We start from the raw sequence: 22,023 nt of genomic DNA, 5'->3' as shown, positions 1-22,023 counted from the left end.
GGGGAGAAATTCAGCCATGTCTAGAGACATCTCTAATTGTTACCATTCTAAGATGCTACTACTGGCTTTTAGTAGTCGAGACCACGATGCTCCTAACTACAGTACAGTGCACGGGACAGCCCTCCAAAGCAAAGGACTATCCAGTCCCAAGTGTCCGCAGTTGTGAGGTTGAGAAGTTGTGTTTAAGCCTGGCTTGCCCCCAGGTTTTTCCTGGATATTCCCGCGGGGCATTGCTCCTGGGGGAAGCGGAGGGAGGAAGGTGACTTCCCAACTAGGTGGGACTAGAAGCTGCGAAACACAGCGCCAGGCATCACCTCTCCTTCCCTTCTCCCACGGAACACATACTTCACTCTGCCCTGTCCCCCATGCGCGGCCCCAGGAGGCTGCAAGCATCTGGGGAGCAGTCTCCTGTTCGGTTGCCCCTGTCTCCGTACCGGCGCTCACACAGTAGTGCTCCATGCACGTGGGCTGGGAGGAGAGAGGGGGGCCGGGGTAGGAGGGAGCATCTGGGCTGAGGAGAGAGGAGAGAACTTAGAGGCCCTCAGGGCAAAGCTTGGCTGGTGCTGAGATCAGCTGGTTGCTAGCTGGGGAGCAAGGACATTCCAGAGCTGGTCGGAGAGATTCAAAGGTTTTGCTTGAGAAATTGAACCCGACCATTCCGACCAAGCCAGAGGGTCCCCTGACAGGAGAAGGTGGGAAGGTCAGAGAGGGCAGCCCCAAGGACAGGTACGAGATGAATGGGGCTGGAGAAGGTGGAGCCAGGGCAAGAGAGAAAGAAACGAGGCAGGTCACAGAGTCGGAAATGGAGCCTGCCGATGGGTTGTCTCCTGATGGGAGGAGCAGGGCCAGGAGCAGAGAGATGCAGAAGCCCAGGGGAGCCCGCAGAGCCCTCACTGGGGGCTGGAGAATGGAGGCAGCTGGGCAGGGACCATCCAAGGGAAAGCAGGCCTGAGAGAGGGGGCGGCCAGAGAGAGGTGGCCACAAGGGAGGGGCCACGGGTTGGAGGACAGCCAAGGGCGATGGGAGGACCACTGAGGCTGGCACCGGTGGGCCCTTCCGTTCCACAGGGGCGCACCACAGCAGGAGGGTCTCGTCACTGCCTCCTGTCAGCGCCAGAACTTCCCCTGGGGGCCACAGTCCCAGAGGCTGGCGGTTTTCCCTTCCCTCCGGAGACATTTGCTAAGCCAGGTGCCAGCATGAGAAGGTGGCACGGGAGGCTGTGGGTCATGCCTTGCTGCCAGTCTCCAATATTAAAATGGCTGGAAGCCCCGGTCAACCCTACCCTGGTAGCGTTGCTCAATAGAGATGCTCCCCTCGAAGTGAATAAGGAGCTAAGAAGTTAATTTCCTGCCAGGTGCCTCCACCCAGCAGTGACAGCTCAACACTCTCCATCGTCTGGGGTGTTTTTAAGTAACAAGGAGAGTGGGTTGGGGGGGGGGGCTGCCAAGCGCTGTGCTGGCCCTGCTGGACGGTTACCGGATAAGGGATGGGAAATCCAAGTGACCTTCCACTTTGATCTTGCACCTGGCCTTGGCATGTCACAAAATTCCAGGCGCCAACACAGCTCCGCCGCCTCCTGGCCCCCGCCTCTGCTTCTGGAGAGATTATGCTAAGGACAAAGCAAGGCATCTTCTCAGGGGTGACCTTGTGTGACATTGGAGTCGCTTCAAACCTTTGGTTTTGCAGAAACCACAGTCAAATGGGGGGAGGTACTCACCTCTGAAGGCACCGTAAAACTGACCCGTTTAGCTCATGACCCTAGAGGCATGGAGGGCAGGAGGGCTCAGAGATTGGTGTCTGTGAGGTCACTGACTAAGACCGAGTGGCTACTACCTGCTGGGAACTGTGTTGGGGGCCCCTTTGGTGTTTTCTCACTTGACCCCGACAATGGCCCCGTCAGGGACGATGACCCTCGTTTGGGAGGGGAGAGAGAAAAGAGGGGCTGAGTCACTCAGCCAGGATCACACGGCGTTTAAGCGGCCCAGGTGGGGCCCGAACCAAAGTCCGATTCCAAGTGCAAGTTCTTCCCATCATCTGGCTGCCGGCAAGACAACAGATGGGTGCTGTTTCTATCTTCCTCCAGTTCCAAAGTTAGTCCCCGCTGCTGAACACAGCTGACTTAATTATAACCCATCTTTTATGCCTTCATTCAACAAATGGCCAACAAAACAGATTGTTTTTTCAGAACAAACCTTAAACAAGTTAAACTTTGGTAACTTTCTCACTAGTGGGTAAAACGGCGTGTCTCACCTCGTGCTGACTCTTGGCTGCCGGTGGAAGCCTCCCCCAGCGATTTCTTCTTAAGGGCGGGCGTTCCTTCACTGGGACGCAGAGTCCTGAGTGCAGGGGGGAGGCTCTTTTAACGCTGATGTGTCCTTGGACTGTTCGGTGTGTTCATCAAGTACTTACCCGGCCCACCTCCGGGCCGGACACCGGGCTGACGCTGGGGGAGCCGCGCCGAGCCACTGCCACAGAGGGTGGCCCTCCCCAGCCCCAGTTCTCTGCTCTCCAGTGGAACTTCCATTTCTTCTGCTCGTGGCTTCTTTCCGGAACGGCCCCAGGAGCGGGGTGGGGGAGGGCACGGCAAGGCTGCCCTAAGCTCTTCCTTCACACCTGCCTGTGTCTGAACCCTCGCTTCCCCCAGACCTTCCCCGGGTTGGATTCTTATTCCAGACTCGGCTCAAGGTCTCCTCGTCAGAGGCTTTCCACGAGTTCCGTGGCTAAACTCCGCCTCACACCCCTCTTGGGTGCCCCTTGCTCGATCTCTTTATACTCCTAGCACTAAGCCCTTGCAGAGTCACCCTCTTTCTCCAAATCTGCCTGGTTTGTCTTTTCTGTGCTCTTGGAGCACAACTTGGTTTCCCTTGCCATAGACTCCGAATGTAGACCAGTCCCCAGCAGGTTGCGGTTACGGGTAGACACCGTCGGATGAATGAGCGGGTGAATGAATGAAGTGAGCACTGCTGTCACCCCCACTTTGCAGAGAGGAAGCTGCTCCTCCAAGAGACTGGGCATCCCACCCGGGAGTACCCAGCCGGTGAGGGGTGAGCTAGGGCCCCCAACCCCTCTCTCAAGGGGACTAAGAGAAAAGAAAGCCTCGTCTTCTGGGGGCTCCGAGCACTTACATGCTTTCTTCTCCATAGCGAGGGAAGCATCAAGAAAGAGCTAGGAAGGCACCGTGCTCCAGCGAGTCTAAAACCCTCCATCAGAAAGAGGTATTTTTTCAACTTTTACCTTTCAGCTTCCCCATACCCATCAGCTTTTTCCAAAAGAAGCTGCCGGCTCATTTTTCCGACAGCCACTAGAATTAATTGCTGACCCTGGGCAGCCAACTTCTCTTAACAGCTCCATGGCAACAGTGGTCCGCAAATGCCAGCAAGTGTTTTTCTGAAGGGACTCGGCCCCTTACACAAAACAGAACATTTTGAGTGAAATTTAAACACAGTTTCTGAACGCCCCTCTTCTGATTTCTTCACACTCCGCAAATGCTTTCTTTGCAAACATGGGTGTCCCAGTTACCCTGGGCTGGTGCCAAGGCCCTCGGCCCAGCGTCTGTCTTCTCAGCTTCAAGGCAGCCGTGGTGAGACCTAAAAACAAACAAGGAGAGCGAGCTGCGGGCCTCACAGCTGAGGGGCGTGTGTGAGTACTTGTGTGCGTTGTGTGTGTGAGTGTGTGTGTGTGTGTGTGCGTGCATGCGCGTGGAAAGTCCAATCAGCTCAAATGCAGAAGGACCCAGAACGGCCCAGGCAGCTTCATTCCCTCTGCCTTGGCAATGGCAGGAGGCTGGAAGGGGGAGGGAGGGGGGTAAACGGAGGGAACACAGTCCCCAAGTTGGCCAGCTCGCTCGCTTTCCTCCAGAGGCACAGCCCAGCCGCCAGCGACAAGTCCATCCTGGGTATCCCACTTCCCCACCACCCCAAAGGCAGATGTGATCAACCAGCTGTTGATTCAACCAGTACGTGTTGGCCACCTACTGAGGAATGAATTTCCTTCTGATGTAGACTCTGGGGTCAGAAAGCCTGGGTTCTAAGAGGAGGGTAGACCTGAGCCCCAACATCCGTGAAAGGAGACGGTGCGAGTGCAGAAGGCAGCTCCGGGAGTTTGGGGACAGTGCGGTTACTTGGTGCTGGGAGCGTCCGAGGAAACTTCACCCGCGGCGTGGCCTCGGAGCTGGGTCTGGATGGGCAGGTGGGATGGGGCCTGGCGGAGAGGGGGTAGAGGAAGCCGCGTAGGCGGAGGTCAGGTGGGCCAAGGACTGAGCCAGGGATGTGAGGAGGGTGCGTGGAGGTGCCGATGGAAGGGACCTGGCCCATCGTGGGAGGCTGGTGTCTTGGTGGGTTGAATTCACGGAAAATGAGGAGTCGTGCAAGGCCAGCAGCAGGTGGCACCGTCAGAGCTGGGACTTGGAAAAACGGGTCTGGGAGTCAAATGGGACCCATGAGATGGCTGATGCCTGCGGCATGGGTGAGGCGACGAGGACCAGACTGGGGCAGTGGCCTTGGGGACAGAGAGAAGGCCTCACCGTTCCCACATCTCTACCCGCCTCCCATTCTGTGGGCACCAGCCATGCCTTAGTGAGTGCCCCGGGAGCTGTGTCCCCACGATCCCTCGGGAATTTCCCAGGTGTGTGGCTCCACTCTGCCCCACCTGCAAATGTGGGTCTCGCTCTCCAAGCATGAAGCTTAGAGACTCCCCCGGGGTCTCCTCCTGGGCCCTTTGCAAGCGGCCAGCATGGGGCAGCCCAGCGCTCGTCTCCAGCTGGGGTTTAGTAAGCAGCAGTGGAGACCAGGCCTTGACTGGCATTGGTACTCAGGATGTCAAGCCCGGCTGGTGTGGGGGGCAGGTTGGCGTCGCCTGCAAGGGCACGGGCTCGGGGAAGGGGCGGGCCTGCCGCAGCAGCTCTGCAGAGGAGGTGGCCCCCGGATTTGCCTTGTGTCATTAGTGCGGAAGGCTCTGTTCTTACCCGAGGAGGCTTACAGGTTATCAGCCAGCTCCAGGAGCCACTGGAGAAAGGAGGAAGATAAAGAGGGATTTAAAAAGAAAATAACAAAAAGAAAAACTGTAATTTCTAATCCAAACCTCGCCCTGCAGTGGCTTTGTTAACCCCCAGTCACTCTTTCAAGACATAAACTGTTGAGTGCCACAATTACTTCAGTGATTACACTTTATCTTGTCCTACCAAGGTATTAAAGAGGAACTGGGGAACACATTAAAAAAACATACAGCCCAATTTAATCATGATTCCCTCTAAAACAATTGCTAGAATCTCACCGTTACAGTTGCTGGAGCATAAAAATCCTATAGATGCTTGGGGGGCCGGGCACAATGCGTCCTCTGCAGCCTCCACGCTCGGCCCCTTTGTCGTCAAGGGAGAGCTTTGGGGTTTCTGTCTTTAACAGGGCTTAGTGGCGGGGCTCCCCAGAGGATCCCCCAGAGCAGAGGGAGGGTGGCCCAGGGTCCAGCCACCCAGACTTCCCTGCTTGGAGCACCTGTCCCGCCATCACTACCACCAGGAAGAGGCTGAACAGAAAGCATGAGCTCCAAGAGCAAGGCACAGTACCCCCGTCCAGCCCACCGGGGATCTCAGGATCCTGTTCACGGTCAAGGTTGCAAAGAAGGGCATTGGCTGCAAAGCCAGCTCAGTGTGAATGCCACATGGGGCGAATGTCTGCCAGCTCTGCCCTGCTGTACCTTCTCTCTGCAAAGCAAGGGAAATGTGATCATTGCTTTGGGGTGGTTCTAAAGCCCAGGAGGGGGCAAAAGGAGGAAGCCGGCTGGGGGTGGGGAGCTGGGTATGGTTCCCTGACCTCACTCTTCCTCTCCACTGGGCGACATTATAAGTCACAGCCTTTCTTGGCTCAGTGCTCCCACCCGGAAAGGGAAGGGAATGGGAAAGTTGGTCTGGACGACCCCTAAGTTTCTTCCTGCCTCAATCATCCTCTGTTCCAAGCGGAATACACAGAAGGGTCCGGAGGCCCATGATTTGCAGGATCCTTAAGGATCTTTCATGCACAAATTAAAGTAGACACAGCCTCCAGATGAGAAGCTTAGCAATTGTTAAGAAGAGTTTGGAAGACCTGAGGTCACCTAGCATGGGTTTTATCCAGTTGAGGACAGCAGATGACCCCCATGGCCAAGGAGAACCCCATACGTTCTCACTATGTGACAGGATGTGGCCAGGGTGGTATCTCTCTGAATTCACAGACACTTAAATTACAGACTATTTATCGAGAAATGGAGCCTTTGTTTTCTTCCAGCACTTGGAAGATAGTCAAGCATTGCCTCTGAGATCCTGTTTTCATGATGGGAAAAGAATGGCCCATGTTTAGCTCACGAGGGCTGGAGCGTCTGTCCACTGGTGCTAGCGATGCTTCCTCAGTGTCCAGGAAGAATTTCTTAACCTTGCCCCGATGGGCTCCTGTCTCAGGGAATTATACTTCCCGAATAGGAAATGTCTGAGTCAACTTGGGTGCGCTCCACACACAAGTGCTCGAAGACCTTGGGGACAGGTGGTCATTAGCGATACCAAGGGATGAAATCACACGGGTTTGAGAGGTAGTCACAGTAATACCTGCCACTTCAACATGTCAGCCACTGTTCAAAGGCTTATCTCATTTCGTCTTCACTACCTCATGGGGTAGGTAGTGGGATTCTCTCCCTTTATCAGTGACAAAACTGAGGCACAGAGATTGGGTTGCCCAACGTCCACAGCTAAGAAGTAGTAGAACCCAGACTTGAACCCCAGCAGGTGTAACCAGAGCCCCCGTCACCGTCACCTTTAGCATCACATAGACCTGGATTCAAGGTGGCGCTTTGGCAGGCGACCTGATTCTCCTCACTTCGTGTTCTTTGTGTGTAACGTAGAGGTAATGACCCTCAGTCCTTACTTCATGGGGTCCAGGTGAGGATTACATAAGCTAAGGCCTGTGAGGCCCTCGGCACCAACACTGGAGCATACAAGTGCTGGATAAGTGGTAGCTCTCAGCAACCACAGTGATGACAGTGGCTGTTGGAACCAGAGGACAGTCTGAATGGTGGAGTGGAGGGTGGAGTGGCTTAGAAAAGGGAAGACATATCTGTTCCGGAGTTAAGGTTCTTGTTTGATGCAACAGAAAATTCAACTTCAGGATAAAAGAAAATTGGGAGGTTTAAGTTACTGAAAAGTCTGGAGGTTCCACCTTTAGGCATGATGGGATCACGGCATCCCCAATCAGTAACGTGGAGGCTTAGTGTCTCCTTCTCTCAACTCTCCCTCCGTGTTGCCTTGCTCCTTGGACTCCATGCCCTGGCGGCAAGAGATGGCTTCCAGGAGCACGAGGCTTCATCATTCCAGGCTCAGGTCCAGCAGGAAAGGGCATCCCTGCCCCCTAGAGGCTCCAGCCAAGTCCAGGGATGAGCTCTGATTGCCTCTGGTTGGGACTCATGGCCAGTCATCATGGCCCAGAGAATGCAGGGTTCCAGTTGGCCACCTGAGTCCCATGCTCCCTCCCGGGACTGAGTCCGAGAGAGGTGGTCTGTTCCCTAAAATACAGTGGGATTCACAGGATCACCAATGCAAGAGAGCTGTGTTCAGCCCTGCCTCTCAATAGCCCTGTAACTCTGATCAGACCATGGGACACATCCCCGTCCGAGGGGGCTCATGTGGCCAGTGGGGACATGCTCGGCTTCCTCCAGAACTATTATGAAGAGCAGATGGGCAGGAAAGGCTCCAGAGCACGTCATATGCACAAATGACTATTTGGTGCCATTGTCATCTGATGGGGTTGAATCACTGCCTAATGGGGCACAGTTCTGAGCAGAGACACCCGCCCTGGGAACGAGACTGAGGCACGTGTCCTTGGAGCTGAAGGGACAGAGAGGGGAGAGCAGTGGGTTGGGCTACCAGTCTTCCAGGCGCCCACAGCCAAATCTTGGCCAGAGGCTAGAGAGAAGGGGATTGTGGCCACTGATGTGGCTCCTGGGAGGGAAGAGATGTGAGGCGTAGTGACAGCAGCCCTGAGACCTGAGTACCAAGCAGCCATGCAGCCAGCCCTGAGGCTTCCCATCGCCCCCCAGTCCCCACTGGGTCTGGGCCTCAAACCCTGAGCAGGACCCCCTCCTTAGAGTCCTGCATCCCAGCAAACGTCCAAGGTGTCTTACCTCAGGGCTGGCTAGAGGGACTCTTGCTGTGACTTTAAGTAAATCAAAGATGAGTTCAAGGTGAGAGCAGGGGAAAAACCCAACAATCTCATTCAAGATCAGGCTCTGCCAGCTCCAGGGTGACGGCCGCCTGCAGCCCTGGCAGGTGTCCGGCAAGTGGGAAACGACAGGCAGAGACTGGACAGCCCTGCTGACACGCCCAACCTCAGACCCCACCCGGTGGGTACCCCCGGATCTGGGTCCCAGAGAGAGATGACCCCAAACATTCTGACCTCCTTCCATAACCCCGTACAGATCAGCCACCCAGAAACTCATATCACCCATTACAGAAAAATCTAGAATTTCTCCTTTTCAGCCCGTGTCCCCCTTGGGCTAACCAGTCTCATATGCTAACTGGCCGCTGTGCAGAGTTTGTGCTAAAATTACCATCCTGAGCTCCAAGGGGACCTCTTACTCCCGGCATTTGGGGATCTGGTAAAACAAAACAAAACAAAACACACACACACACATTCACCTCCCCTTTCTGACCTAAAACACTTAAATTGCATTTCCTCTCAGCTTTTGTCTTTTTGACGAGAGAAGTCCTTATCTTGGGGTCGCCATGGCCACGGCCCTTCCTCCACGGGTAGCGCCCACCCCCGGCACTCACTCAGGCAGATCGTGTTGCCAGTAAAGAGCCGCCGCTGCTCTGAGTCCAGCTCCCGGGGCGCCCAGCTCGCCGAGGCTCCATCCTTCGGTCCCAGCGACGACTTTGGACACAAGCGTCCGCGAACCCCGAGGTCTCCCTGGGTTTGCCGAGAGCGCAGGGCCCACCCGCCTCCACAGCCCATTTGTTTTGACCTTCCCGAGGCCTCGCCTTGCGCTTCGCCCACTACGGGCTGCATCTGTCACTCTGCACCCGCCTGTGCCACCCCACGAGGTCCTCTCAGGACCCATCGCAAACTTTGGGCACTTTACAGGCATTTCGTCACCCATAAAAGTTTAGTGTCATCTGCAATGAGATTTTATTGGGCCTTCCTTCCCTTAGATCATTTGTAACGACTCTAAACGAGGCCAGGCCTGGCCCCACACCACCGTGACTCTTGCGTCTTCCGCGTCCGGAAAGCGGCCCCCACGCCCCGCCGCACAGGTGCGCTCCGCGGCCAGGTCTTGCGGCACAGTGGAAGGTTCTTCACCACGGTGGTCTCGCAGGATGGCTTGACCTTCTAGGGGGCCTTGGGGTCAGGCCTTCTCAGAGGCTGCCAGAAGGTCGGGACAGGTGGCCTGCCCGGCGTCCCTAGAAGCCCACGCGTCCTTAAGTGTGCCGGGGAGGGGGGCGGGGGTGGTGACTCTTCTTCCCGCCAGCACCGCCCGGTGTCCGGGATGCAGCCGCATCACCTGCGGGCTGGAGGGGCCAGCGCGGGGCCGGCCGCTCAGCCAGCACGGCTCCAGAACTCCACGCCCGGGGGAAATTGTTGAAGTCTATTCCCGCGACTGGAAAACTCTGGTAATTGTGTAATAACAACGGCAGCGGCAGCACTCGGCAATTACCCAGGGTTTTCATCTTCAGACCACTTTACCCACATTAACTAATTAAGCCTCCCAGCCTCCCTCCGTCGCCGGGAAGGGCTGCAGCCCCGGACTCCCCACGGTGCGCACGCTGGCTTAATGAGGGCAGCCCAGTGGAGGGGGCGCGGGGGCTGGCCCGGGGCCACCGGCCTCTGCCCCCACGTGGAGCAGGAGAGGAGGCCCCATGTGGGCCCTCCCCGCTGGCCATCACCCCAAGACACCCACCCTGCAGAGCCCGGGCTGGGGAACAGGGAGGCGGTCTGCGTCCCTGGCCATGCGCGGTGGAGGCCAGGCCTGACCAGTGGCCACGTGCTCCTTTCCTGGCCTCCCCTGCCCCACCTCACACCCCCGCCCAAACACAGGGGGTGTCCTGTGGGGCCTCTTGATGTGGCGATGGGGGCTCTGCTGCCTCGGCCCTGCCCTGAGAAGCTCCCAGGCCAGGGCCGAAGCAGGGACTTCCAGCCCTGCCCCTGTCCCCATCAGCTCCCAGCGCCCTGCATGACCCAGCCAGGCTCCCCCGACTTCTCTGTGCTCCAGCCACCGCCCGGGGCACTGAGGCTGGACGCACAGTCACCCATGCCCCCTGCCGGCTCTGGCCAGTCCCCTTGGAGCCCCAGAGCCCGGGTGGAGGGGAGGCGTGGGACTCGGGGCTCGAGTGAGCGATGGCATTCTGAGCAGTCGGAGTCTCCGTCCCCGGAAGGCGTGACAGTATCACCCGCGGCCGTGGGTTGTTGACGGCGCTAAGTGAGGGGTGGCCAGTGGGGCTCGAAGGTGGGGTCCCGCACCAGCTGACACTCAGGAGCGATCTTTGCAAACAGAGGTGCCCACCGGGAGGTGTGTGCTGGGGCTACAGGCATGTCCCTGCCCCCCCCACACCCCGAGAGCAGCAGAGAGGATGTAAGATGTAGCGGTTCCAGACGCGGAGTTCTCTGCAGAGGAAGGAGAGAGCCAACCGGGAGGGGCAGCAGCCGGCAGGAGCCCTGGGCAGCCAGGCCCGCCCGCCCGGCCCTCCTCAGGGAGCACGGTTCCTGCGGGTCCTGCAGCTACCGGCTGCCCTCAGCGGGGACCCGAGGGGAGAGACCTGGAGCCTGCCCAGGGCCCCGTGACTGGCCTCGCTTCTGAGAGGGATGCGGCTTTCCCCAGAGCAGAGGAGAGATGCCGGACTGCCCCCGGCAGCCGGAGCGCGGGCGAGAGGACTTTCTCTGCCTCACGGCGCGGTCCCACCCACGGCCCCTGGTCTCATCATTTATTCATTCCCTAATAAATCCCACCCTTCTTTCTGCCGGCTTTGCACTCCTGTTTTATGGCATCTACCCCATTTATGAAGCACCCAGGTACGGGAAGGCTCAGCCTCTTAAGATCAGGCTCGTGGGGTTTCAGGACGTGTGTCAACGGTGCTCGCGCGACAGAGGCCACGAAAGAACCGGCTTGTGGCGCGGTCGGGGCTGAGTCACTCTCCGTCACCCCAGCCCCCCACCGGGGCCGGCCGCGTGCGCCACCCCCTGCCACGCACCCGGAGGCAAGTGGGGAGGTGTGTGGCACTATTACACGCTATTATGACTTTCTGGGTAATGTATACATTTTCACTATCACACAGCCTCTCTCCTTCATTTTTCATGAGAACCGGCACGAGATTAATGACTGAGCCACAGAAGAAACGGAACGCCACGCCACTCTGATTTATCGACCACTTAGCGTTGATGAAGCTGCAAACAAGAGTCAAGCAGATGTTGCAGCTGCATTTTTCTTTATCAAAACCAACAGCTTTTTGCATTTTTAACCACTTCTTGCACGGCCGTCCTGCTTCCTGCACAAAAGGGGATGCTGGCTCGGGGCCGCCTCCTCCTTCCCATGGAGGTGGGTGGGCCCCGGCTGGGGGTCGGGGGACCCCCTGGCACCCAGCAGTGGACAAAATCCAGCGGCGGCCCAGAGGAGGACGTGACACCCCAAGGCTCTGCCTCTGGGCGACTTGGGGCCCCCCCGAGCAGGCCCCCTGGTAGAGAGCTCACGGCTGCACCTTCAGCCCATTCCAGAGCCTGCTGCACACCTGGGGCTGGGCTCTGCGTGCAGCGGGCACAGGCTCAGCTGCCCCCTGCAAGCTGGAATGTCTCCCCCAATTTCCCTCTTGAGCCCACAGCAGATTACTGAACCCCCATTCAAATCAGCAGCAGCGGGTCCTTGCTCTCGAGCACTGGCTTGGGGTCAAGCCCTCCCTGGGCTCCTTATGGCCTTGCCTGTCTCCCAGCCAGGTCAAGGCCAGTCACAGTCCTCCCCTTGCTAAAGGGCAGCCGCGGAGGCTCAGCCAGGTCAAGTGCTTGCCCACACTGGAGCACCCCACGCCCTGGGCCCTACCCTGGACCTCTCGGGAGCCGGAGCCACAGGAACCGCAGGGCTCTGGCTGCAGGGTTAAAGTTGGAGCTCTCTGGGGACTGGGAGAGGTTTAGGACCCCAGCCAAGTCTCTGTGACTAGGATAGGGTGCTCCCATCCACCCGTGCCTGCTACCTGCCTGGGCTCGTCTGCTGCGCCTCCTGGTCTGTTTCCTCTTCCCTTCCTCCTCCCCTCCTCTGCCTCTCCTGCCTCCAGCCCTGGCCCGGGGTCCAGTCCTCCACAGAGGGTGAGTCCGGCTCTCCCCACAGGATCTCTGCTAGGAAAGCCTATGGGCACCATGAGAGAGACACAGCCCGCCGCCGCCTGCCGCTTTCCCAGGCTGCACCTGCTCGGCCCCGGCATGAGGGTCCAGAAATTTGTCATTGCCCAGGGGCTGCTGCAGATTAATGTGGATCACAAGTCCGCTCCTGGCCCCTCGCCTGCCGCCCGCCCCTGCCGCCTGGTAGTGGCGACCCACCCAGGGGGAGCAGGGTCGCGTTCTTTTCCAAACCAGTCTCCCTCTCTCAGATTCCATCGCCAGTCACTAAGAGGATTAAATGGGCAGACTTGCTTTCTCCCCACCGCTGGGCCAGCATCTCCCCCCTGCTTCTTCCCACAGGACCCCCATGGTCCAGGACACCCAGGTCAGGAGGGATGAGCCCACGATCGAAGGGGACACTCAGTTGCCCATCTGGCCCCCGTTCCGCTCCAGTCTTCCTGAAAGGAAGCCCCATCCCGGAGTAGAGGGAGGAACTTTGCCCACGCCGACCAGGAAGGGGAGAGCCGTGTGGACAGGGCACCATATCGGGGCAGGGGTTCCTCAGAAACTCAAATGCCATGTGGGCCTCGGGCCAGACCAGGGAGGGAGCCCGGGGTAAAGGGGACGGTTCTGGAGCATCCAGAACCCCAATGCCCCAGAGACCCAAGAACAGGCTGGGAGAAACTATCTTCCAGGAGCTGCTGACAGTCATTTCCTTTGGTTTTGAACTGTAGCAACGGTTCCCAGTCTGTGTTCCAGAGCACACTAGGGTCCCAAGAGGGGCTCAGGCTGACATTCAAAAAAGCTTGGAAAGCCTGTCTACTGCAACACCCAGGAGGCTCTCCTGCCAAGCGGGTGCCATAAAGACTGACCAGTCCTGCCGTAAAGGAGCCTGTGTGACTTTGGCAAAGCATCCCCTTTCTGGAACATTCCTAACCCCTCCTGTGCTTCTAGACGTTGAGGTCCTTGGCTTGTTCTCTCTAGACTTCCCTTTGTCTCCAAGGGTCAGGTGAAATATGCCCTTTGGTAAAAGTGTCTTAGGAGACCAACTAACTCTGGCCCCCAGGACACACCCTTCCAGCCCCTTCAGACTCCCAATGCGTCTCTGCCCTGCAGAGTCCTGGCAGCCTGGAGCTACTAGGTCAGCCCCCAAATCCAAACCTCACATTTTCAGATGAAAACTGGGGTGGCACTGGGTCAAGGGGCCGGCTTAGCCCTGGGCCCCCTCAGGTGCTGTCGCCCTACTTCCAAGAGGACAGACACCTCCTCCTCCTTCTCCCCCTTCTCCTGAGTCTGTGTGTCCCTCAGGAAGACACACGTGGGGATCTCCTGAGTGGGTGTCAAATGCTGAGTCACCAGGGAGGAGACCGCCTCCCCCAGTGAGGCCGGCAGCCCAGCTGGGTCCATGTCCCGTGTCCCAGGGGTCACTCAGCTGTCCTGCACCCTCCGCACATGGCAGGTGCGGGCACTGGGTTTGGGGAGTCAGCCACCGAAGGAGCCAGGCCTTCGGAGCTCATACATCGGTGGGAAAACAGGCCAAGCAGTTGTTGCTCAGAACCAAGGAATGGGGGTGAGAGCCAAACAGGGCGTGGCGAAGGGTGCTGGGCCCCCGTTCCATGGGGTCTCAGAGTAAGATGTGCAGGCACAGGTGGGGTTGAGATTTGCAGGACGTGTGGACCGGAGCACACCAGCTGGAGAAGGGCTCAGGAGGAAGAGGCCGTCTGGGGAAGGGGACTGTCCGGACGGGTGGGCCAAGCAGGGCGTGAGGCCAGGAGCGGCTCTGGAGGGAAGCGGACGGCATGCCTTAGCCATGTCCGCGCCGAGAGCTTCCCTCGCAGGGCCGGGGGGCTGCCCCGCGTCACAGGACCGTGGCTGCTGGCCTGAGACAGCGGGTGGGGACGGAGGCCAGGGCGGAAGTGAGGAGGCCCGTGGGGGGTCCATGCGGCAGAGGCGAGGGCGCGGGCAGCGGGGGTGGGGGGCAGAGTCGGAGGGAGAGACGGCGGAGCTCCCTTGGGCTGGCTGTGGAGGGGAAGGACTGAGAAGAAGAGTGACGTGCGCGGCGGGGCGGGGCCGCGTGGGCCCCGCGGACATCGGGCTCGGCCCCGCGAGCCACGGGTCCTTTGGAAGCCCCAGCAGGGCCCGTGGAGGGGCCGTCGGACAGTGAGCCTGAGCCACGTGGAGAGTTGGGGCCGGGGAGAGGAAGCTGGGATCCTCGCCACACAGCGGTTGTCGGGCCGCGACGCTGCATGAGGTCACCAAGAAAGGAGCAGGGCGAGGACCCCGCTGGGAGGCGCAGAGGAAGGGGAGTCTCCGTGCGCTCAGAGGAAAACCAGGACAGAGGGGCCGCGGTGGAGAGGGGGCGCGTTGTAAGCGGATAAACTGCCCGCTAGCTTCACTCCGGTCCTTCTGTCGGAAAAATACCAGAGTTCTGTTTGGTTTGAGGCCTGGTCCGGTGGTGCGCGGGAGTTAGAGGAGCAGGACTCCTTCCTGTGCGGAGGGCACCACGCTCCTCCCAGGGGCCCTGTGGTGGCTGTTTCCACCTGCGCGTGAGGAGCTGGAGGCATCAGAAGGAAGGGATAGGACCACCTAGTCCGCTGGGCTTTCCCGAATCTTCTGGAATGTCTGAGACTCTTACCTACCCTCAGCCGCAGCCCAACCCCATAAATCTCCCTCTCCCAGGCCTTCGGTACCACACTGGGCCTCCTGGAATTCGGGGGGTGCGGAGGGGACTCATCTTCAAGGATCCTGCTGTCTCAAGCCTCCAGCTGGGCTTCAGCTCTAGTATGTTCACAGAAGTCCCCTCGCCCAGGGAGGAGCCTCTAGACAGCCTGTTGTATGACCCCCAACCTGTAAGACCGACCCGAGTGGCAAACCCCAGGGAAACATGCAAGCAGCCCAGGAACACAAAGGCCAGGTTGCTGCACAACCGTCCAGAATCTGGAGTCCTGGTGGGTCTGCTGGGCTGCCTCTCGGCTGGGTCCCCCCGAGCAGGGCATGGGCGAGCGCCTCACCAGCCGCCCCCTGCAAGGCCAGCAGAGCAGCTCTGGGCCAGGATCTGACTCTGTCAGGAGCACTTCCTGAAGCTCACGCACTGGGACTCTCTGGCTAATATATTTTTTTCCCGAAAACACCCAATAAAATGTACCACTAGGGCACCTGGATGGCTCAGGGGGTTAAAGCCTCTGCGTTCGGCTCAGGTCATGATCTCAGGGTCCCGGGATTGAGCCCCATATCGGGCTCTCTGCTCAGCAGGGAGCCTGCTTCCTCCCCTCTCTCTGCCTGACTCTCTGCCTACTTGTGATCTCTGTCTGTCAAATAAATAAATAAATAATTTTTTTTAAAAAAAACATACCACTAATGAATAAAATCGCCACATTGCCAAGAGGCAATGTGTGCCCCAAATTTCCAAAAACACAATCACTTCCATTTAATGTGTCTTAAAACCAATCCCAGCCAGGAAGTCATCCCTAAAAATTCAGCTCGGGAGTTTCGGCCGCAGGATCCCCAGGCCCGAGGGCAGAATCTTTTCTGGAGACACAGACCGTGATGCCGTCTGCTCCTGTAGTTCTTAATCCCAAGCCCAGATTCCTCGAACCCTCACGGGCTGGCACCTCCTTCCTGACTGTATCAAGGCCACCGAGCAGCCACAAGTCCAGAGCAGAGCCTCCACGTTGGGCACATTCATTCCCCGATTCAATAGACACAGTGATGGATCTAGACTCCCTAGATCAGTGTTTACAGATGTGGGGTACACAGGCCACTGGATCTGTAAACCCCTGAAATGCAGGGTTGATGAGCCTTGGGTAGTTTTTGAAGCTGGGTGTGGGCTATCCATAGCCTGCATCGAATTCTCCAAGAGGCCCGAGACCCAGGAAAGGGTAAAGATCAGCCCTGCCTCTTGGCCTCCTAGGAACACATTTTCGGAAAAGACCACTCTGCCCTTTGTAGACCCAGAAATAAGCCAGATGTCCGTGGCACACAAGCCTGGGAAGCGTGAGGATGGGGAGTCTCGAGACAGCCTAATTCAATTCTACAAACACGAAATGAGCACTGGTCATTGCCAGACACTGTCCCTGTTGTGAGGGAGTTCAAGGAGGCAGAGGCCCACAGACTGGGAAGACACAAACCCCATCCTGCCATGGTGGGCATATGGAGGGCGAGGTATCAGGGAAGACTTCCTGGAGGAGGAGGCGATCCTTGTGCTTGTCCTCAGAGACCAAATGGAAGCTGGTTATGCAGAAATGCAGCTAGGCCCTGAAGAAGGAACAGAGCTTCCTGAAACTCTGGCTGCACGGTGGTGAAGGTGGCCCTTTGCTCCCCAAGCTCCACCACCTTGCCCCACCCCCACAGCCTCCCCAAGGACCCCAGCTGAGCTCAGTGAGGCCATGGGGCAGGAAGCTGCAGCTCTTTCATCTCCCAAGCAGCTGACATCCTGGCTCCTTTCCCATGTGCTCCTGCACAGGGGCTAGGATCAGAGGAACCCCCGGGGGCTCTGGGGGGCCTGCAGCCCTTTGATCCTTTCTCGTCTTGCTCAGCAGCTAGCACTGCCACCTGGCCAGGCCCAGGCCCAGGCAGGAACCCCTAGCCCAGACGCAACCCTGGGGAGGCCAATGCATCTGTAGGAGGAACACAAGGCAGGGACTCGGAAGTACCACCCATTCCTCCTGACTCCCTATCCATGCGATGCGCAGAACAGACCTCCCTACCTAGCTCTGGGGCATATTGCAAGGATAAAGTGAAATGCAAGGTGGGAAAGCGCTTAGACCAAGCAAAAAAGAGGCCACCAGATGTCTTGGCAGGCCCGGAATTTGGAGTCCGAACCCTGGCTTCCAGCCCAGGCTCTGTCCCCCGCCACACAGCTTTGCCGCAGTCCACTGGCGGCAGACGGAGGGCGCTCTCCCCGGCCCTGCCTGGCCCTGCCCAGCCCGGCCGGCCTCCCCGGCGCACTCGGGCACCGCATGCGATAATGGCTGGATAGTGCCCCGAGAAGAATAACGTACTGTGCCGATGTCAGGGATTATCAGCGTTATGAAGGAGCGTGATTACCGCAATCCAGAAAAGCTGCCATTAACAAGAAGGGCCCTGTTCGTGTTGATTTAATTTCCTGGTTAACTGAGCGTTGGCAAGAAAAAAAAAAAAACAACTCCGTGTTTCAACCCTTATTGGAAATCTTTTTAAATTATGCCAGTCTACTTTCTCGTACTGGTCGTGGTGTACTCTTGGGTCTTTATTTATGAATGCACTGATTGATTCACATAATCATTTATGACTCTCGCTCTGACCACATCCCAAAAGGCAACAGTAGGCCTGGCCTCCTCCATGCTGGAGGTCCTCATGCCCTCCCAGGACTTGCTGGCAGGGGTCACTCAGAAAAAGCAGAGGACACAGGTCTAGGGGAAAGCCTGGGGTAGAGCCTTCTAAGTGCCTGTATCCCCAGCTCCCTGGGGCTTATTAATAAAATGCTAGAGATTTCTTTATGGTTTAAGCGATGCCTTCTGCTTAGGGTAGGTGGTGTTTCTGGACTTACCCAGATACACTCTAAAGTGTTATGATTGGATTTTTGGTTTTGGGGTTTTTTTTTGTTTTGGTTTTTAACAAACTTGTCAGGTCTGATGTGGCCAAGTAAATGGCCTTGGGTTCTGGAGGGCCACAGAAAGCCGCGGAAGGCCCATGGTCTTTGCAGGGAAGTTCCTGCCCCACCAGATCCCCTCGGGAGGTCTCTAGCAGAGCTGGTGGTGGGCAGAAAGGCTTGGAGGGCGTTTGGAATTGATTCTCGTGGGAAGAGGTTGACCCATTTCCATAGAACCATCTGGGGACAAAATGAGGTCTTCACACAGAGAGTTCTTTCTGTTCTAAAGGCTTCCCATGGGGAGTGTCCAGAGGCTCTGAGCGACAGCCGCCTCCTGGGTGCCGCTCAGAAATAACACGCTAATGGGGCTGCTCGTCCAGGGAGAAGCCCATGGGCTGAAGGGCGGGGGTGGGGGTGTCCAGCCCTTAGAGGTGGGGCACCTCCATTTCTGGGGAGGAAGGGGGTGATGATGCCTGTGTGGGGGGGCGTCCAGCGAGCTGTGGTGAGGAAATGCACAGACCAGGGCCAGAGCTCCTGGGCAGCCATCGGCATAAAGCCCCAGATGCTAGACCAGTGATTTGTCCGGCCTCATGTGTGGTCCTTTATGCACCAATCAGCCCTTGTGGTTTGCAGCTGGGGGTGATTTTGTCCCTCGGGGGACCGTGGGTAATGGCTGGAGACACTCCTGGTTGTCACACCTGGGGAGGGGGCAGGGTTTACTAGCTTCCCGTGGGCGGAAACCAGTGCCCAGGGCAGCCCCGCGCCAGAGAAGGATCTCGTTCCAGATGTCAGCAGTGCCAAGGATGAGAAAGCCTGGTGTGGGGACCCTCGGCCTGTCTGCACCTGCGGGGGGTGGGGGGCGTCCCCTTGGATGGGCTCCGTGCCTCCCTCATGCTGCCCGTCTCTGTACTCTCCCCGCAGAACCCCGACATCGTCCTGGTGCACTACCTGAACGTCCCAGCCATCGAGGACTGCGGGAAGCCCTGCGGCCCCATCCTCTGCTCCATCAACACCGACAAGAAGGAGTGGGCGAAATGGACGAAAGAGGAGCTCATCGGGCAGCTGAAGCCCATGTGTGAGTACTGAGCAGCCCCGTCCGCCCGGCCCGGGGTCCGGCCCTGCAGGCCCCGCCAGCACCACGCGAGCGGGTCAGAGGCCCTCTGTGGTCATCCTGCTCGGACGCTGGCGACCGTAGCTTTCCTAAGGGTCACCCCCCCCACCCTACTCTCGCTTGACTCTCTGAGCCCCCTACACAGTAGCCAGGGCCCAGAACATCAGGGACTGCGGGCCCACATTGCAGATGGCAGCGGTGAGGCTCAGAGGCACGAGGCCATGTCCGTGAGGAGCGGAACCAAGGGAGCCAGGCACTGCTGTCTCGTGGGCCGCAGACGGGCGAGCAGCTGCGGTCCAGGGACAGTGAGGCCTGGAGACAGAGGAGGGGCTGGCCAGAACTGGCCTGCCTCCAGCCCCCAGCCCATCTGCTCCCGGACGCGGGGCTGGCTCCGCCGGAGGCTCCCAGACTGGGTGGCATGCTGATGACCAGAATGAGCTGGATTTTGTTTTTCCAGCAAAGTGATGTTCTCTGAAGCATCTGACAGGTGCAGATCTCTGAATGCAGAATGCCCGGGGAGTCTGGAGAGCTGGGCACGGCTTGTGCCTCATTTCCACGGGCAGCCGCTGGGGGCTCTCCGTGGCCTCTCCTGCTGCCTAGACTTAGGAAAAACAGATACGGGTCTGCCAGACCCGAGAAGACCCAGCCAGTGCCCAGGACCCAGGGTTCCAGAACATTCTTCTCTGAGGCTCAGTGAAAAGACAGTCATCATACAGGACCTCAGAGAAGGGGTCCCTGGGTCCCTCAGAGCCTGTGCCGCCCTTGGAAGCAGGGCTGCAGGAAAGAGCCTGATGGACATATATACAGAGAGCAGCTGAAATGTCTTTTCTTGGGGGACCACGAGCGTCCTGTTGCTAGGAGTATCCAAGCTAAGGCCTGATGGCCCCCACAGTGACCAGTTCATCCTCAGAGGTCCTCAGAGCTCAGACTGGGGAATTACCCACCATTCTCAAGGTTGGGGTTAGGGACAGGAAGGGCAGAGGGGTCTGGGTGGGAAGGAAAACCCCAATGGGCCAAGGCCCAGCCACCCGGGACCGGGCCCCAAGACTGGGCCATCCTCCTGAGCCAGGAGCTGGGGGGGACCCTCAGTGATCTTGGCCTTGATGCCCTGGCTCCAGGAATCTAGAACCAGGAGGCCCAGGGGCCTTCTAGGCTCAGGATGTGTCCCGTGGAATCCTTAACTACAGATGTGACACACCCATCTTGTTTAAACCTCCCGCTGTCCCCAGGGTGGGTCACTCTCCCCTCTCCTCATCTGCAAATCCCATGCCTCTGCCCTCAGCAGACACATCAGCTCTTCTGTAGGCCCTGCCCCACTCCGGGCTTCACACGGCCCCCCACCCCCCACCTAGCGGCCTCAGGACCTCCAGGGAGACCCCAGACTGAAGCTAGTCTCCGTCCTTCACCAGAGGGGCCCCCCTACCTCTTCAGTACTCTGCGGAGCACCCAGAAACCAGGAAGACCCTGCAGCTAACTCCCGGAAACTTCCCTGTGTTCCGCAGTTCCCTGGGCCCTGTACAGTGCTGGGCACAGGCACACTGGTCAGATGGTTGAGTGTAAAGTGTCTGGGCCCAGCTTTGGTCTGCTCCCCACAGGGGTCTGAGCAATGGCTTTGGTAACAGTGGGCACCAGTGCCACGTGAGCAGGGCAGGGCAGCCCAAGCCGGGGAACCAGGAGGCGGGCACATCCCTGTTCTGTGACCCCTTCACTGTGTGACCTCAGCCAGTCACTCACCCTCTGCTGTAAGTCCCCTTCTGTAAGGTGAAAGAAAGAATCTTGAATCTGTACCAAGATCCGTAGTCCCCAGCTGGCCCCTCCAGGCCCAGCTCAGTCCCTGGCCTCTGCAGACCCAGGTCTGAAGCACTGGGGCCACGATTTCACCCCACTTCCAGGAGGTTCTGAAGACCGTGTTAGCCAGAGTTTAGCCTGAAGGCAAAGATGCCTTTCGTGGTGTCCACATGGTCCCAGCCTTGGGCCTGGGTCCTCCCCAGCATACACAGAGGGCCCTTGGCCTAGAAGCCACCCATGGCCACTGTCTGCTCCCTTTCCCTTTCCTCCTTGCCTCTACCTCCCCACAATATACCACCCCAGCCCCCGCCACGCAGGAGCCTCCCCGTGACAGACAGGAACACCTAGGGGCAAGGGGATTAAGCTCTGTGAATTCTGGGGGTGCCATCTAGACCCAAGTCAGCCTCTGACGCTTAATTGAAGGAAAGTCTGCAGTGCATCATGAAAATTATGTAAAACAACCACCAACTCCCTGCAAATCTAATAACACTTGGCGCGCCCGTGTATCTGGGGGCAGGGAGCGAGCCACATGTGGTTCCTGAGCGTGCACGAGACGCATGGCCTGGAAGTCAGGCCCCAGTGCAAGCGTCACGCGCGACGAGCCTTGGAACACACGCAGGGCACCAGCCAACCGTCTTGGGGGAAGGCAGAGGTGCGTGGGGAGCCGAGAAGGCGTCAGATTGGGCTCCAAAATCCGGCGTGCCGCCCAGTGCTGGAGCCAAACACATCAGCTTCATCACATTTTCACATAAATCACATTCCTTCAAAGACTTCACAGCTTGATTTCCTGATGTTTCCAAATTTCTGTGCCCTACAGCAGAGTTGTCAGTGGTTCAATCACAATGTTGTGCTTATCGGTGGTGAAGGGAAACTCGGGTGCGCAGCCCTCACCTCACCTGTTGCAAGATGGGGGGGCTGGTGAGCCTTGTTCTTGAGCCCGGGGAATCGCACCAATGCTGGCTTCTAAGCCGTACTGACTTTGAGAACCTACCTTGATGCTCGCAGTTGTGCCATTGGGTCTCACGGGGGCTTCCCTTCAATCTGCCGTCTGAGGGATGCCTCTTACAAATTTTTTAAAAAGATAGACAGGGAAAAATTAAGATATCTAGTAGCAATTCCCAGTGTGTTTCCGAAGATGCTCCCTATCTTTTGCAAACCCTTCCGTGGCAGTTAGAATACCGTGCAGGTGTGGCAGAGACCAAAACAACAGTGACTTTCATCAAAGAGGATATTTGATGCTC

General features: G+C 58.1%; 1 protein-coding gene across 15 annotated transcripts in view; it reads left to right on the top strand.

Moving 5' to 3' along the window:
• Window positions 1-22,023, top strand: part of CAMTA1 (calmodulin binding transcription activator 1) — an 821,619-nt gene that overhangs the window by 697,268 nt on the left and 102,328 nt on the right. For all 15 annotated transcript variants that reach the window (XR_004276407.1, XR_004276406.1, XR_004276405.1 and 12 more), the window contains one exon: window positions 18,805-18,958. Coding sequence is in view for 7 of the 15 variants with exons in the window: in XM_032303260.1 (XP_032159151.1) it covers window positions 18,805-18,958 (154 nt within the window). In the remaining 8 variants the exon portion in view is untranslated. The remainder of the gene's footprint in view (window positions 1-18,804; window positions 18,959-22,023) is intronic.

This window comes from Mustela erminea, chromosome 10 (assembly GCF_009829155.1).
Source record: "Mustela erminea isolate mMusErm1 chromosome 10, mMusErm1.Pri, whole genome shotgun sequence".
Classification (NCBI taxonomy): Eukaryota; Metazoa; Chordata; class Mammalia; order Carnivora; family Mustelidae; genus Mustela; species Mustela erminea.
The sequence above is the reverse complement of the archived record's forward strand: the minus strand, read 5'-3'. Positions and strand labels throughout refer to the sequence as shown.